Here is a 14725-nt window from a genome sequence, read left to right as displayed (position 1 = left end):
GTTTTCTTCAGATATATATTTTTGCAGACATATTTAAAGAATAAAAATAAAGTTAGAAATCCATATTTTTAAGGTGGGATTAAAGGCTGCTAATGACGTAAAAAAATATATATTTGCCTTTTCAAAGAGGTGACGTCAACAAGTATCTATGAAGAGCCAGAAAGAGTCTTTGAGGGGAAAAAATGGGTAGAAGATCTTCAGATTGTTAAAGAATATGTAAAAAGTTATGTTTAAAAAACAATGTTCCTCTAAGAAGGATTGGAAAGGACTTGTATGTTTTTCCCTCTGCAGAATATAAAATGAATAAAGAAATCTTGAGAAATTTTAGTGTGTAAAGTATGAGGGAGCAAGCCAAAGCAGGACACCTGTGACCTCTGATCCGTCAGACAGCACTGCATCAAAAACCATCATGGACAGGGGATTACTGTGGGAATCCTTTGTCAAGTACTGCAGTAAAGAGTTACAGTCACAAGCACCACTTCAAAATTTGCTGTGCAAAAAAGAAGCTTTATGTTAACTATGTCGAGATCTTTGTTGGAAGAAATGAACATGTGAGCTCCAGACTAGAGATCAACCGGAACATCCAGAAGTCCAAAAACCAGTCTCTGTGATGGTATGTGGGTGTTTCAGTGCTTTTGGCAAAGCTCATTTACACTTTTGTGGTCAGTGCAGTCATGACCTGACCCCAACAGCGAATGTGTGGAGGATTTTAAAAGAAAATGTGATCGATCTCCCTGCACTGTTACAGACCTTATTTGCAGAAGCAATGGGACAAAATAACACCTGAAACGCTTCATCACTTGGTGCCAGAGTGCCTTTTAAGTGTTGTGGAGAAGGATTATACAACTTCTTTGGAATATGTTACAGGCCTGAAATGCAAAAATGGATGCAAATTTACTGCTTAAAGCTGAGGAGAAAAACACGAAACATTTCGAGTTCATACTCTCTGCAGAGAAATAAAAGTCCAAGTAAATTTAAGAAACACTTTCTTTTTTCCATTTTGATTTAGGGTATCAAATATTCTTTTATATATCTAAGTAGTTGTCTTTTTTATTTGCCTTGCTCTTCAAAGGTTTTTCTTTTTTTTTTTTATTTGGGGTTGTATAATCAGGCTCTAAAGGGAGAAACGCTGCAACTGGTCTAAAAGGGACATAAACGCATACAAGCATCTGATGAACAGCCTGTCATAATTATAATCTTTGGAAACTTTTAAGTCTTTAAAGGTCTTATTAGTCTGATAAACAAGAAATGTGATCACTTTGATCATCTCTCACATAAACCTCAAACAAGCAACAAATTTTAGTATTTATCTTTCATCTTGACTGCTTTCTCTGCTTATTAGACCAGCAGCCAAGTGCCATTCTGCCCCCCCTTCCCCTCCACTTTCTAGCCAACTGGACGCCCTGTGAACCTCTCGCCCTGTATTGTCCCCTCCTCCCTGACCCCAGTGTGACCAGAGGAGGGAAATATTGCTCTAATCCACTGCAGACACACACATGCAAATGCTGAGAGATATGATGCTGTTACTTCTGCTGAAACTCCTGTTAAAGATGATAAAAGATACAGAAAGTTGTCAAGTTCCACATCTATTAAACTGAAATCCTGCACTGTTAACATGGGTCCTCAAAGCTCTGAACTTTTTCTTTTGTTTTCTTCTCTTTCCAGTCGACTTTTTGGCAAAGTACTGCATTTTCAGTCAGGAGAAGCTGGCCGAGTACAAAAGAGCTTTTGAAGCAGTAAGTGAAAAGGGATTTAAACCCTTTGTGTTCCCTCTCTCTTTCAGGAGATTCAGTTTCACTCACTGTTATGTTACATTCCCTATCAGGAAAAGGTGATTCTCCTCCAGCTCTTAAACATTTGGCCATCAGATCATCAGAAAACAGTTCTTGTTCTTCACAGAAATCAACTTAAGTTAAGAGTTTGAAGTCACAGACAAAAAAAGAAATGGCAAATGTTCATTTTACGAATCTGAAATCAGAAAATTTTAGCTCTTGCATAAAAAAATTATCAAAAATGTCAGATATTTATTTCTTCTTCCCCACCTGGAGGGACATTACAAAGACGATACAACTTCAAACTGAAAGTTTTCTTAATTTTTGTCATGAATTTAATATTTTTGCCCCTTTAACTCCTGAAAATAATGAAGATGGTGTTTGTATGCAGGAGGACAGCGATGGTGACGGCTACATCTCCTGCCTGCAGGTTCTACTTGCTCTTAAAACCATCATTCCTCCTGAGCTGCTGTCTGACGAAGAGGAGATCTACGTCTACAGGGTACACCTGAACCACATTTTCACACGTGCAAGCACACATTCATACATAAACTGCTGAAACGTCACCATCCTTTTTCAGATCTTGGAGATGGTGGACTTCAGAGTGACAGATGGACTCGTGGACCTGAGGCTGTTTGCTGTCATTGCAAGCCTGGCACAGAAAATAGCCTCCATGGAGTAAGTGACCAACAGTACAGACACTCAAACAAGCCGCAGGAGGAGTCACTGACCTGCCATAAATAAGAAAAAAGACAGTGTACACAAGTGTGTTCCACTAATTTTGTCATCGTGTGTGGGATTCTCTTTCATCCTCTTCCATTGAAAGACTTCAGAGGGCGAGTTCTGAATTTGGTTTCTGGTCACCACCTTAGTATAGCCAGAAGCTGAGTTAGTTATATCTTATTTTACCATGAAAACTTGTTAGACCTGGTAAATTTGTTGTAATTTTGTAGGAAATCACAACCAAATAAGATTTGTAGACCAGACAGGGCATTTCTTCCTCTTTTTCTGTACTTTATGACATTTTATGGATTAAACAATCCAACAGTGAGCTGACAGTAAGATCAGACAAGCTGCAGATCTTAGAATATGTGCACCCTCATATAGCTGATCATATACACAGTAGATGTGTATGAATTTACTGATTAACCTTCCTAATAGTTTGCTGGAGGGTTTAATCACTAAATACCTTTAAACAAAAATAACCAGTAACTATCTTCTCTTTGAATATATCATGTTGTATTCTTTTCTAAATCTGTAAAGGTGTCCAAAAGGTGAGAATGTAGCATTTTTTTCCTTTTTTAGACATGAGAATAAACTGAATCTATGTGAGTTTTAGATGGTTGAACAAATGAAAAAAATTCCTGATGTTTTACAGATGCAAACATTCGAGGAAATAGTTTGCTGACGAACCAACATTGGAAATAACCGAAGATTGAACCCTTCTCGGGCAGAGTTTGCCCTCAGCGTCCTTGTGTCTCAACATTATGCCCCATATGCCGCAGATTCCCACACACAGCGTTTATTTTTTCCTCCTGCCCTGGGGTCTGTAGCTTCCTACAGACAGGAGTGAGTGGAGCCAAGGCCACTCTGGAGGTCCCCGAGGGTCAAGGCCTGCACCCAAAGCCCTCACCCCAGAGTGAGAGCTCCCTCTCAGTGAGGATGGGGCCAGGGTCATGGGTCCTCTGATTTACGGCCAGCTCTTTGTGTTGAGCATATTAAAGGAGGCCTGTAGACTGACTGCAGCGCTGGCACAGAAAGACCAGGGTGTCTGCTCTGTATAGAGGCAATTATAGTAATGATAATGAATGTCCATATTAAACCTCTTTCCATAAAACTCCTTTTTGCAATTTAAATAATACGAAGAGAGGAGATCAGCCACCTCCTAAACAAGGAGAAAACAATGGCATCCCTCTGTCATCTCATCCCTACTGAACTAAACTGATCCTCTTACCTGTTTCAGTTAATCCTGTTGTCTCTAATCCAAGCTTAGAAATGAGCTGCAACAGTAGTTACACAATCAGCCTTTCTGATCATGTAAGGCTTAGAGATCTGAGGAGGTGTATTCCTCGTTTTCATATGTTTCTTCTAGTTTCATCGCTCACTAATTGAGCCCTTCCCCTCTGCACTTTCCTTTTTTCTTTTCAACTTTTATCTGTCAGAGCCTCTCATGGCTCTCCTCTCTGCGGCTCTCTTGTTGCCTCCCTTTCACCCTCTATGCTCTGCTGTTTTGGCCCTTGACTCTCCCCATCTGTCTCTGTGTAGCATTGTGCTCCTCACACAGCACCACATTCCCTCAGGGGCACGTCCCATGGTCTGCCGGAAAGCACGTAGTCGTACAGGATTCCCTAATAGCATCAGTGGTGCCGTCGGTATCATCAGTCTCATCCTGTGTGTTGGTTGCCTGTGTGGGTTACCGTAAGTCTCCTGGAAATTCAGTAAGTGAGTCAGTGAGTGTTCATGTGGTAGACAACATGAGGCAGCAGAACCTAGACCTGCTCCCTCCACCTCCAGTCCCCCCCCCCCCCCCCCCCCCCCCCCCCCCCCCGGCCCGCTTAGAATAACCCAAAATAACTCTCAGTTCTGCCAAATCAAACTGGGTCAGGATACGTTTGCGTCCCTTCACCCCTACATCGCTGTATACTGGCTCCACAGTGAGGAGAGCGCCAAAACGTTGGGCATTACGTAACTGAAAAGTCTGCTGTTTAGGCCACAGCGGGGTGCAGGTAGAGGGTAGACAAAAGAAAACTGGTTAGGCTGCTATTATCCTCCCTGCAGTCCATCATCGGTCCCCCAGACTCTTGTTGGTTATGCTAGCCATTATCACGCCAGTGGGTCTGCACACCATCATTTGGACTCTTTTACTGCAAACCAAGTGCAATTAATGATCATTAGCTGCCCTGTCTCACCTCATCCCCATCAAACCCCTGCCTTGTGTGGTCGGAGGACAAGAGCCAATCACAATCATCAGGGCCCTGGGAGCACTCAGGCGTGCATTGCACTCAATGGCCTGGTGCTTTGCCATTCTTTGCTCCAACAGGCCATTGAGCGTTCGGCGAGGAGGGGCTCATTAACACCAGGCGCTCGTTAGAGAAGGGACGACCGTCGCTGTGCCACACGCTGGACAGGAGAGGTCTGTCCCAGCACAATTTGTCATGCCTCCCTGTAATTATGTTAGTGGACCTAGATTTTGATGGTGTGCGAGTGGTCACATTGCACCAGAGTGTGCCCCGGACGCTTATTTCCCTCCTCAAAACCTCCACACCAATCCCGCTCACCTCATTTTGTCCTGCTGTATCCCCGCCCCCACCCACCGTCCCCAAACCAGAGCAGTTTTATCCGTTACTGTGGCGGGATGTCCCCGTGTGCCCACGCATTGTTTGTCAGCTAGGCCACTGTGAGCAACCACAATGGGCTCAGAACACTTTACCATCACTTCTCTGGAAACACAACATCGCACGGGACAAACCCGCCAAATATTTCCCGCCATAATGCGACACGACACATTTTAACCAGCAACATCAGAGTCGTAGACTTGTTTGTACGTTTCGAGGCCTTCTTAGAGACTCTGATTGTACACTTTACAATTTAACGAGTCCTCGTTTACTCTGGTAGGACCTCCTTAAAGTCCAAAGAAAGGTATCTAGAGCTATCTCTGAGCTTTGAGGTTAACAACACATTAGGAATATTTTAGGATCCAGAGTGAATCGGATTCTAATTGGCTTGAATTGGATTGTGTCTTTGAAGTGCCTTGAGATAACATTTGTTGTAATTTGGCACTATATAAATAGAGGTGAATTGAATCGACTCATACTTTTCATTTAAAGTCCTGTTAGCTCAGCCACTGCTGCAAATTATTGCTGTTATTTCCTGATCATTCAAAAAGCTATTCTCATGTTTAACAGAGGCTCCTTTCAGCAGATGACGCTTTTGTTTTGCGTTCCTTTCAGTGAGTTTATGCGATCACTAATCGCCAACATGGACTTCTGCTCTCTTGAAGTGAGGCTCTTCAAAGCAAAGGTAAGGTCGCAGCAAAAGATTCCCCACCACATGTTCGTACACTTGAATTTGTTTACACAAGGCGCACTTGATTACCTCAAGCAACATCAGATTAGCTCTCGCATTTGTCACATTCATGCCACAAACACCATCTCCACCTCTCCATCATGGCTCTGCAGGTATAATTATAATGAAATAAATACAGGGCAAACTCTTTGAAGAGCAATTCCAAAGCATGCTTTATACATCAAGCTTTTTTCAAGAGAAGCACTCAGCCCTCATGCATAGAAATGAGGAAAGCAAGCCAGAGAGAAAAAGAGAGGGGTGCTTTTCCCTTTTCATAGATTAGCACGGCCTTAATCTCATTAAAGTGCCCAGCAGTGAACATGCCGTCCACTCCGCCCAGCCCTGTAATCAGCCCGAGATACACGGCTCATCTCAGATGGACTGGGACTAGCCTACCAGCTGGCTGCTCACAAACAAGCCCGGTCCTCATTCATGCAAGGAAGTGCTGAGCGACTGAAAGGCAGGAGGAACATGAAAGCCAGTGGGTGTGGAAACTGAGCCTCTGACCAGGTAGGGGAGGCTTTGTAATTACAGAGTTGTTAGGGATAGGGTTGTTAACTGGAGAGGCTGCTCGGGGCGGAGGGAGTGGGCTAATTGCCAGAAGGATTATTTCATCCCTCCCTCCCCCCCCAACAATTATTACCTAGACTGCATTAACTGTGCAAACAGGTGCGCTCAAACAAGACTGTGGTAATCTGAGGCTGTGCCGCACAATAACACGCAGTCACACATGAACATACTCTCACACACCCAACAGTGCTGAGAGCCTGTTTTCCCTGTTTTAAATCAATTTTATGTAAACGCTCTGGTCAAAAGTTGTGAGTTCAGACAAAAGCACCGCCAGGCACTACTGACAAGCAAAGTTCTGTTTAACCAGAGCTGCCCTGTCACAGTTCCTTTAAAACTGAAATACATGGGGGGGACTAAAGGTTTGTTGTTGATGTCTAAAAATATTGTCCTGACTCCTTCAGCAACTGTTCCTGTTCCTGCTGCAAGGAGATGCGGGAGCTCAGCAGGGCTTTATCAGCGGGGAGCAGCTCCTCCTGGAGCTGAAGGCCGGGGGAATCCATCTGGAGCAAGAGGCAGCAATCAGACTGGAGCTGCAGCGCATTCCTCCACTTGACCTGCTGGACTTCCTGGCTTACCTGCCTCTCTTCATGCTCATTCACAAGTCCGTCATCTCCAACCCACTTGATGACGCCAAACACCTCTGAGCTCAGCCGCTGCACTGTGTGGCTAAGATGTGAGCAGTGATGCCTTCATAATGACTAAAACTGTTATTTTGTGTAAAGAAATTCAAGTGCAAAGTGGAGCCGACCAGTTCACAGCTCTGGTTTGTCGTACTTATTGGGTTCTACAAAAAGATGAAATGATATCATCGTAAAATCTTTTAAATGTAAGCAAATATTTTTGTTAATTTTAATTGTTTTATTTGCATAGCACCAATTACCACCAAAAAGCCATCTCAGGACATTATTACATAAAGAGGAATCCAACAATTCCCTTGAACATGCATTTACCAACAGTCTTGATGCCGTTACTGTTTACTCTGACAAATACAGTAATCTGCAGAACGCAGCTGGTCAATGCAGCACTTTGTTTGCTGTGCATTAGCAGCAATTTAAGGATGATATTCAGCTAGAATTTGGGTGTTAGAGGATGTTGTTGTCAAACCAGTCTAATGGCTTGAAGATAGAAACTGTTTTGCAGTCAGGTCCTTCTGGCCCGAGTACATCACAGCACTGTGTTGTGACTTAAAGCAGTTTGTGGTAGCAGGCTGGGTTAATCCATATATGAAAACAAAGAAATGTAGATATTTTTGCATTATATTTGCTGCATTAGTTAGCATTAGTGGAACACAGCCCAAGTTCTTGGAATGTTCTGAGAATCATCAGTAAAATTGGACGCGCCGCTTCCAAAATGGGGTTCATGTAAATTTTCTGCTGCCTATTGTTTGTAGTTAAAAAAGAAAAATATTTAGTAGCGGAGATGTGGATATTTGTGCAATTCTATCTCAATGTTACAAACCCTGATGAATGATATAAAGCAAGGTACTCAACTAATGTAGCTGAAGCCATTGTTTTTGGCGCAGCTTTACCAATTAGTTATGGCCGTGCTCTCCTGCCTTGTGTGCACGCTTGACAGGCCGCCATAGAGAGGAACATAATGGTCTTTGACAGGCAGCAGAGCTGCACTGTTAGATCAGGGATGTCCAGTAAGCAGCGTACGTCATATAGAGACAGACACAGACGAGAGAAAACTGTCAAAGCTGCTTTTAATTCTTAACTCCCTGAGACAAACTTGTTGAACTCTATTGTTGATAAGACTTTGAACTTAGATTGACGTCTGCCTTCAGTGTTCTTCTGTTCTTTTCTTCCCTCTGCTCAGTCTGCCTTATTTTACTGTGAGTTTCAGGATTCCAAACAACCATGAGGTAGGTAATATATTCTGCTTACAGGTTGTTTCTGTCTTTTTATCCGCTGTTACAACAAATGGAAAGCAAACCCTGTGGGGTTCTCCGAATAAAGTTTTCAGCACCCATCATGGATATTTACACAGTTTGTATTGCTTTGCCTTTGATTAGACACTGTAAGTTAATTATCTCTATCTCTAAACTCAAGCCTATGTTGTGTATGGTCTTCATTATTGTTGTGCCATCAAGGATGAACATCTTGAAGAGAAATAAAAAGTTGAAAATCTTTTCATATGTTCAAGCGTGTAGGAAAAGTAGTTCAACTTTTTGGGGCTTGTAAAGGGAAAGTGCTTTTATCAGATGAATCTAACAACGAGAGCAGTTCTATCAAACCTTAAAATGCAAAGGGATTACATTTACAAATATGATCTGTTTTTAAAAGTCTTTCTGTACCAGTTCCTGATCCTGCAGTGTTAGAGGTAGGGAAACCCTTTTGTCACAGGTTTAAATGGCAAATTGTTCCTTTAATGAATGGACGCGTTCTCTTAAACAATGCTTGAACAAACCCACATCTTGAAGGAGGAAACAACGAAGACTGAACTTTTTTTTATTGATTGTCCTAAATCTAACAAAAGAAATAAAAAACTTTTGATCATATTAATACTTTTGTTGTTTTTTGTCTGAGGACACGCCTACCTCCCTTTTAAAACAACTGACGTCAACAATGTGCCCTTAAACATAGCACTGCAAATGCAATGTTTTATAGTAAAATAAATCAAATGTGAGTTTTTTTATTCCTTCACCATGTTTAATTAAATTTACAATGAAAGCAAAAAGTGCATAAGTCTCTTTAACTTGAGACACACACACACGCACACATACACATACCTTCCCAGGTGGTGGTGGTTGTGTGTTCAGCGGCATGCTGCTGTCAGGAGGCACACGCCATCGGTCAATTCAGCTCTGTGCCTCCACTCGACCACCATCCAGACCCCATTCACTCATTAAACCAGACACGCGTCCTGGCTGCAGCCTCCCGCCCTACCTTTCAAACCCAGTTGTGTAGAAAACCAACTTCTGCCTCAATCTACCGCTGACCACTGACATCCACTCATTAAAATTTGTATTCCTGAAAGGAAAAGGCTCTTATTTTGTTTTTTTTTCCTCGCTGTTTTTTAACTGTGGTATAAGGCTCCGATTTCTGGGCCCATTCTCCACCTGTTGGTCCGTTTGTGCGCGTGGATATTTAAAAAGTTTGCTTTTGCTGTGAGAAGCGTCGTTTAGGCGCCCAATAAAGTTGCAGAAATCAAACCAAGTTAGTGTTTTGAGCGAGGTCCTCGCGCCTCTGTCGCGTGATTAACATATAATTGATCAGCAGATTAAGATTTCAAAACTGCTTTCTGATAAAGAGAATCGTTGCTTTTTACGCACGTTTTTCACTGGTGTCAAACGTATCCCTTGATTCTGGCCGCTGGCCCAAAGGAGGCAGCAGAGTTGAACGGGGAAAGTTTTTGGTGATGGAGCTGTGATTTAACGCTTTAATGAGACACTTTGAGACTAATTTTGTTTACAAGGAGTGATATGGTATAGTGTAGGCTATTTCGTGCGTAAAGGGCGTGTAACTGTGCGTAATAGTGAGTTTTCTTCAGTAATAAAGATTATATTCCTCATAATTTTGTACTGTGCCTACAGTACATCATATATTTCCCATTTTCTTTCGGTTAAGCCTTCTGACTACATGCTGAGAACTGCAACCCACGTCCTCCCCCCTCGAAAGTCCCCCCAAAATAACACATGGAAAGCAATTCAGTAGCATCTCATTTTATTTTTGGACTAGTGTAGAAAATATGGTAATAAGACTTATCATTTTCAACATCTGCTTATGTGACAAGGATATAGAACTGGCAGTATAAAGATGCAATGCATGGCTATTGCACTCCGTTTGGACAACAGCTGCATACGTTTTTGATCATTGTGACATGCTGCAATAACATGGTTCTGCTATTAAATAAGACACATTGGTGCTAAAATAAAAACACCGGAGTATCAAACTCCTGAAAACCTCATGAACAGAACAGCCAGAGAATGATAGACTACACGTCTACATGGCAAGAGGTAATAGAAGCAACTTCGCAATATATAGACAAAATATATACAAAAGGATGTGTACAAAACATCTATAAATCTCTTACATACAAAAATATCTTAATATATTTTTTAAAAAAGCGTTTGATATAGAATTTAATAATAAATCCGTGACTTGGAAGCATTTTCTGAATTCAACATCAGAGCGGTTTACCAAAGGGTTGGTGTTTGTGATTTGATTAGCATAGATGAGGAGCAACGTATTAAATAATGCTTTTCAATGTGCTACAGAAGAGCATGAATTCACTTTAGGTTTTTTGTTTGTTTATCGTGGACACAGATGCTCAGAAGCGTGGATTCCCACGCTGCCAGGAGACTCGTCTTCCTTTTAATCCTTTGGCGCTGATCTCTGGCCTGTGTTCCCCCAAGTGTTCAGGACTTTAAGGCCTTTTTAGTCAGTTAGTCAGTCTGGGAGGGTGGACTGGTCCTTGAGGACGCGTGTACAGTGCATCTTGTTCTTGAAGACACCCAGCCTCCTCCGGGACTATCCCAAGCGCAGGACAACAGTAGAATGAGCTGATCCTTAAATCTGTGAGAAGAACGAGAAAAGAGGGTTAAGTCACAGTTTGCGTCACCCACCAGCAGTTAGCAGGGTTCATCTTTCACGTTTTATATCATCATATAATCTGCTCTTACCTTTTACAGCTGCTCAGAACCAGTTGGTGAAGTCTAGAAGTTCCTGTTCCTCTGGACTGAGAGCTTCATAGGATCCCTCATCAGATGAGTAGGAGGACACGGGTGAACCTGCCATGGAGTTCATGTCCGCGGAGTACCCCTGCGACATCGTGGGCGACAGGACGCCGGACTGAAACGCCGCGCTCACCGCGTCGTGTTCGTCCAGCAGCTGCTGCAGGGCTCGGATGTACTCCACAGCAGAGCGCAGCGTTTCCACCTTGCTCATCTTCTTGTTGGCGGCGCCGTTGGGGACGTGCTCCCGCAGGGTAGCGAAGCCGTTGTTGACCAGCTTCACCCGGTTCCGCTCCCTTTCGTTCCTCCGGGCCACCGCGTGCGGCTGCTGCTGCGGTAGACTGTAGCCGAAAGTTGCGAAATTCAGCCTCCGCTTGCACCGCAGCAGCTCCGGGGAGGAGGAGCGTTGCCTCTTGGGTTGCTTTGACACCGACTTTCCGCTGCACTGGCTGCTGCCACTCGGACTCAGCTGGATGCTCTGCGCCGCCGCTGCAGCGGAGAAGAAACAAGCGGGTGGAATCAACTGCTGATGACTCACGTTAATTTCCATTTTGGCTGTGAGGTCCATTCCCAGTAGAAAAAAAAATAAAACGCATAAACTTTTAAAGAACCACAAAGTCTCCAGGCGGTGCGCCCCGCTCGTGCCGTTCACGTGGAGTAGCAGTTCGTCACGCACTTATTTCAGTAGGGGCAGTCCGCTGAGCTGCTGCCTCGCGCGCTTCTCAAAGCTCAAATGAGTCCTAGAAGAAAGACGCCACTGCTTTTCAATACGTTTGGATGAGGGAGTGGCCACGCCCTCTGGTCGCGTGGATACACCTTGGGCTCCTGCGCCGGTACAGATGCTTTGCGCGCGCCAGACGCGTGCCACTTGAAGCAATAAACAAACAAGTCAGTGGTGAGTTTTTTGTTTTCGCTTGCGACAGAGAAGGGAAGCCTTTTCTACATGGAGTTTGTGATGATTTGTTAACAACAAACCAAAAACACTTAGTGTTTTCTCACAGTTTGTGTTCACTCACGAGTTGCTTCTGCAGCTTTTTGCAGCTTTTAACTGTTGAACAGTTAAACATATTCAGTGGATTAATTATTAGTTTTACAAAGCGTCACCATCATATAACACTTTAGAGTAAACTTTGAATATTTGTGTATGAGGCTAAGCGTTACGATGTGTGAGTTTGACGCCATGACATACAATAATCTGGCGCGTCCGAAAACGGAGGGAAAGTGTATATTTGTTTGAGTTAAGGGGTAAGAAATACGCATTTCAAAACTTTTTTTAAAAAAACAACTTCTAACACGACTTTACCATAGAGGGTTAAGTAGTACCAAACTCATCTTTCTCCCTGAATCGGTATAGCTTTTGGATTTTTCTGAGTTTGTGGGCCACAGAGTGGTGCTGAAGGACAGCTCACCTCGAGGTGACACCCTTCAAGTTTCGCGTTGAAACTCCGCATGTAAATCCGCTGCTCGCTGTCATTCCAGCTCCAACACAGTCTAGTTTTATTGTTAGCAGTACAGACGCGCCTGAGTGCCGCTCATTTGAGCAACTATTGTCCATCAGAGGCCGAATTTTCCACTTTGAGCGGAGCACATCATCAACCGCACAGGCGGAACGCTCAGGCGCAAATCTGCTTGGAGGGGCCCTCAGAATGTGTTCGGGAGAGGCTTTGTGGATGATTTGACACACCCGATGTGGTTACAGTAGCGCGGACGCGGTGTGTTCTGTCGATTATTGTCGCTTTCAGAGGTGGAGGACGATAAATCACGTCTTTCAGCGAGGAACAAAAAGAGAAGCAAACTGCAATTCCCTCTCTGATGCACAGAAATCAAAATCATGGTTGTTTTACAGCGCTGTCTTTACGCATGGAGTTGCTTTCTGTCCCTCTGTGCGTGCACCCTTGCTCTTCTTTTTTTCCCTCCCCATTAGTCCTGTGCGCGTGCACCCACGCACGCGCCCCTTGAAGAGGGAATTGTAATAAATTGTGCAATTTTTCTGTTTTGGCAGAGGCATTCAAAATCAAGCTTGCGCTGAAGACCCTCATCCCCTCCCCCGCCCGCACACACTACCTATACTTTCTTTTCTTCCCCTTACACTCCCTCCCCCCTATTGGCCCCAGCGAGAGAGTTTAATAAAGAGGCGTGGGTTCTATTCAGCGTCCCCCCGCACCCCTTGGCCATCGCCAAGCTTTCTGAAACCTATCCATGCCCTGTCAGTGCGCTTCCAGAGTCCAATTAGCGCTTTGTGAGGACTTTCTCTGTGCGCTGCCGCTGCTGGTTTTCCAGCGGCTGGGCGGGCGCTCACTTTACGGGTGGGGGCTTTCCAGTCAAAGCTCGGTGTAATAATTAATATGACATCTGGGCGCCCGAGTTTCTATTTAACCACTTTCTGTATTTTTCTTCTTTTTGGGGGCAGCTCGCTGTGGGGCAGATAATAAAACAAAACAAAACAAAAAAAACTTATAAGCGCCCAAACTAATGTGTGGAGATGGAGGGATTATCTTCCCATTTGTTTCTCATTACAAAATAGTTTTTTTTCCACAAAGTGTTTTGCAATGTCCTTTTCACTGAACACAACGCCGAAGCTGCTTTAAAGAAAGGAAAAACGGTTGTAAAGACTCCCCCCCCCCCAAAAAAAAAGGGATTAAACTATAGTTTATAAAACTCACAGTAATTAGTCCGCACAAAAGTTGCCGAGTTTTATATTTCTAGTTTGTTAAAGCATCGATTTAAAAAAAAAAAAAAGTAAAAACTCCCTTGTGTGATGTTTGTCTTCCCTCAGACTCCCTGCTGCTTGTGTTGTTTTCTGCCCGACAGCTCGAGTTGCAATAAACACCGTCCTCTAGAGGACAGCTATGGTACATACAGCGTGAAGTAAAACGTCTAACTATTTAAAGGATAAATTACCAACAAAAAAAGAGAGAAAATCAAAACAAATCAGAAAAAAAGACTTCACAGTAAGTTATCATACGAGTTACGAGCTAAAGACGTTAGCATTCTTTATTTCTATATGTTGCCTGGTCAACAGTAAATATAGTTGCAGCATTTAAACGTGCATAAATGCAATATACAGTGTTAAAGGTATCGGAACAGAGTGTGTATAATCCTAAGGAGCTTGAAAGTCGATATTTGGTATGAGCACCTTTATTCTTCAACACAACCCGAACCTTCTTAGCTTTCTTTTCAGTTTCTCAAGTTCTTGTGTCAAGTTTCCCTTCGTTAAGAATTGGCTTCTTTACAGCCCTTCCACGGAGACCATCTCTGATGAGGCTTCAATGAGCAGAAGATGGATCAACTAATGGTCCAGAGGCATCTCTTACTCTTTTACCCTCCACTTGTCCAGTTTCCTCGACTTTTTAAGGACACCTTGCACACCACGCTGAGAGATGCCAAGTTTTCGGCTAATGGCTCTAACCCTTCTCGATGCGAAATGTCTGACCTGAACAAATAAAACAAACGAACGGGTAACGAATTATACAAAAATGGCAAGTGGGCTTCTTCCATCATTAAGTAAACCAAAGTGCAATGCCATATCTTATTTGGTTGCTTAAATAGTATTTAGTTCATTGACGTCTGTGGAAAAGTTTAAAAAAGTTAAATAGCATTTTTTTTTCTCTGTGATTATCTGACCTGATCTTTCAGACTAAAG

At 43.3% G+C, this 14725-nt stretch overlaps 2 protein-coding genes across 2 annotated transcripts; one reads left to right on the top strand and one right to left on the bottom strand.

Annotated features, from left to right (window-relative positions):
* The first annotated feature begins 5728 nt into the window (after positions 1-5728).
* On the top strand, positions 5729-7140 carry LOC140282719 (uncharacterized). The gene is made up of 2 exons (XM_072377262.1): positions 5729-5792; positions 6809-7140. The coding sequence occupies exons 1-2, from the start codon at positions 5730-5732 to the stop codon at positions 7049-7051; spliced, it is 306 nt and encodes a 101-aa protein (XP_072233363.1). The 5' UTR covers position 5729; the 3' UTR covers positions 7052-7140.
* A 2915-nt stretch (positions 7141-10055) lies between these two features.
* ascl1a (achaete-scute family bHLH transcription factor 1a) lies at positions 10056-11830 on the bottom strand. Its single transcript, XM_072377360.1, has 2 exons — positions 11032-11830; positions 10056-10924 (listed from the first exon to the last, which is right to left on the bottom strand). The coding sequence occupies exon 1, from the start codon at positions 11648-11650 to the stop codon at positions 11045-11047; it is 606 nt and encodes a 201-aa protein (XP_072233461.1). The 5' UTR covers positions 11651-11830; the 3' UTR covers positions 10056-10924; positions 11032-11044.
* Between the last annotated feature and the right edge of the window lie 2895 nt (positions 11831-14725).

Source organism: Leuresthes tenuis, unplaced genomic scaffold (assembly GCF_036924035.1).
Source record: "Leuresthes tenuis unplaced genomic scaffold, fLeuTen1.0.hap1 SCAF_23, whole genome shotgun sequence".
Taxonomy (NCBI): Eukaryota; Metazoa; Chordata; class Actinopteri; order Atheriniformes; family Atherinopsidae; genus Leuresthes; species Leuresthes tenuis.
The sequence above is the reverse complement of the archived record's forward strand: the minus strand, read 5'-3'. Positions and strand labels throughout refer to the sequence as shown.